Source organism: Saccostrea echinata, unplaced genomic scaffold, assembly GCF_033153115.1.
Source record: "Saccostrea echinata isolate AGI-Se365-2 ecotype Australia unplaced genomic scaffold, CSIRO_AGI_Sech_v1 ptg000001l, whole genome shotgun sequence".
In the NCBI taxonomy this organism is placed as follows: Eukaryota; Metazoa; Mollusca; class Bivalvia; order Ostreida; family Ostreidae; genus Saccostrea; species Saccostrea echinata.
In genome coordinates this window covers 5,040,433-5,043,262 of record NW_026889750.1, presented here as the reverse complement: position 1 = coordinate 5,043,262, position 2,830 = coordinate 5,040,433, and the positions used below count along the sequence as shown (strand labels likewise).

Sequence of the window (2,830 nt, the reverse complement as noted above, 5' to 3'; positions counted from 1 at the left end):
AAGTTATCTCCACAGACATATTAAAAGATATATCATTACATTTAAAAGGATAAATAATAGGGAGATTGATCTCTTGCTTTTCGAAGAAGGATATATCCATAGATATATATGTCTGGATGTATACAGTAGGTCAGTATTATGAGTCCCTACATTATGGTATCATCAAAATTGTGCTGAATTCTATTGTTTAATAATGCATTTGTTGTAACTTTCAAAGTTTTCAAAGAAAATCTGTTGAAATCTTAATTTTTCAGATTATACAGTTGCACGGAAAACATATGTATGCACGTATACTGAATTCTTCCAGAAATTATTCTTTGGAAAATTAATTAAGTTTATTTTTCAGTAAACAAATATTGCCTAATTTGTTTGAAGATTGTAGGGAATGGGAAATGAAATTCGTAGGCCGGATGGGGCAACAAAAGAGAATATGGGAGCCTCTTGGAGGTGACTATGATTTTTATCATTGTGACGTAACAATAAATTTAAGTAACTATGACGTCATTATATGATTTCCATGAGAAGCATTCTTCACGAACTGTTTTTCAAGCATTGAATCATGGCTTTCTTTGTCTTCAACTGGACTAAAAGGACATACATCCTTGCAGTTTTGTCTTTAGTGCTGTTGGTTATAACGGCCAAACACAAAGAATACTTCTGTTGGTAAGTAAAACATACTGGGATGGGGATGGGGGGATAGGCATTCTCAAATGACTATATATAGTAACAAAGAAACGTATATTTTTATATGATATTTAAGATGGGGAGTGCCTTTGAATTGAGTACTTCTTAGTATATTTCATTACATTCTATGGCAATTATTTTTTTCTTTCTTTCAAATATTGTAAGCTGTATTCATACTTATAAAATGAATCGTTATCATTGATATATGTAGTGAGGAAAAGCCGCTGAGTAGTTTTGAGAAGTTTGAAGTTTGGCTTGGTTTTATGGAGAAACCCAAACCTTGTCCAGGAAAGGAAGACCTCTACACTGTGAGTATAAGATTTACAATAAAAGTACAACTCTTTAGCTTTTAAGCTTACACTAATCTAAATCATTTATTCGACACCATAAGTAATATATATGAATAATAAACTAAAAGGTAATGACCGGTTGGATGAATTGATTCTGATAAGAGTTCGAATCTTTTATTTTCGAAAGCTTACATTACACATATCATCCCAGAGACAAGTAATGTAATGTTTCGATCAGAAATATTACTTATATGGTCAAAATGTTATTTGTCACTATGATCAACAGAAATACTGTGCTTGGATGGAAGTTCTTGGAGAATGCCTTAATAAACGGTCAATTTACATTTTATCCTGGAACTAAATTCCCCCTACTTTTAATAGATGGCGGTAGAGATGGGCATTTCAGCTGCAGCTGTACTAGCCAGTGCTACCATATACAAGGTGTGGGACTGGTCCAAATCCCTAATGGGTCGGACAATTCAGATCATAAAGGGAGGATTCAAGTACCTAAAAGGTATCAAGATAATTGAAGTCTTTTTCTTTTTAATTTAATTTACAATGTATATACACTTGTAATAAATAATGATATTGTTCTTGTTTACTGAAGACCGTGTTCCATTCGGAAAATCTACCAAGAACCCTCCTCAAGAGGATCCCCCAAAGTACAAGTATTTCTTGTGAGTATACCCAAATATGGTCTTATATCAGATTAACTTTATGATATTTACCAGAAATGGTGCAATTGTAATTTCATTTCTCCTTTGTAGCTTCCGTAACGCCTATGAACAGCGTAAAATTATAATGGTTATGAGGGAGGGCGATGTCTATGAAGAGATATTTGTGTACTCCCCCGAAAAGAAGAAAATGGAGTGCGTGTTGTCCTACCGCAAAGGGTCTCGTTAAATAGTGTCCATCCTCCTGGTCCTTGATGCGGAAAACCATAAAATTTTCAACTGAGAGGTCAATAAGAGTGTTGATAAATGTAGAAAAGTATTTTGATTCACTTCATTCATGAATTTAGATAATATTATGTGATGAATTATCATGATTTTTCAAATATCAAATGAATTTTCATGTACATTTTGATATTGGTTTTGTGTGTTTAAGGCTTTCTAGTGAAGAATAAATTCAAAATACTTGAATTTTTGAAGAATAAATATTATATTATATGAATGTAGATTTCTTTTCCTTTTTACGATCTCTTTTGAGATATTATGTGTGTCGAAATTCGCTTCTTAAAGATTGTCTTTCAATTCTTGATTGTTTTGATGATCATAGACTTCCGTTGTTGTCTTGTTCCTATAATAACTGTATGATAATATAAATTAATATTGATATTATTAAATCACTTTCAACTTGTTTAACCAATTGAATCAAAAATTACATCATTCTGAATATAGAACCTGATGCATGTGGATTGTTACAAAACTTTGTTCGACATGTCGAACAAAACATAATGGAAAAAAAAGTTTTATAGCTATCTCTTTTCTCCTTTAAGATCATAAATACACATATGCAGTCTTTTTTTCAAATCTTGAGAAAATGACGTGTAGTTTACAGCTAGCTTTTAACCTTATATGGAATATCTGTGAGGGTCATTCAATAAGTAATGCAAATTGCGATCCAAGAATAAACAAAGTACATGAAGAAGTTTCTATATATTTTTAATCCCTCAAAGTATTTACACATGTCTTAAAAGTCTTAGTACCCATGATCAGACCACATCAGCATACTGTTCTTGGGGTAGCTCTCCATGACATACCCAAAACTGAATAAAAAAGATATCCAAATGACTGAAAACTAGAGAATACTGAGGATGACTAAGCTCTGTAAATCTTTTCATCAAAATATCCTTT

At 32.0% G+C, this 2,830-nt stretch overlaps 1 protein-coding gene across 1 annotated transcript; it reads left to right on the top strand.

Moving 5' to 3' along the window:
* The first annotated feature begins 505 nt into the window (after window positions 1–505).
* LOC133181603 (uncharacterized) lies at window positions 506–2,147 on the top strand. Its single transcript, XM_061316180.1, has 5 exons — window positions 506–663; window positions 896–992; window positions 1,356–1,488; window positions 1,582–1,651; window positions 1,742–2,147. Exons 1-5 carry the CDS (start codon window positions 560–562, stop codon window positions 1,875–1,877), a joined length of 540 nt encoding a protein of 179 aa, XP_061172164.1. The 5' UTR covers window positions 506–559; the 3' UTR covers window positions 1,878–2,147.
* Window positions 2,148–2,830: the final 683 nt, after the last annotated feature.

Coding starts and splice junctions, on each gene's coding strand:
- LOC133181603 (XM_061316180.1), top strand. CDS start 560: ATGGCTTTCTTTGTCTTCAACTGGACTAAAAGGACATACATCCTTGCA. Junction 664..895: donor CACAAAGAATACTTCTGTTG/GTAAGTAAAACA, acceptor TGATATATGTAG/TGAGGAAAAGCCGCTGAGTA. Junction 1,489..1,581: donor AGGATTCAAGTACCTAAAAG/GTATCAAGATAA, acceptor TGTTTACTGAAG/ACCGTGTTCCATTCGGAAAA.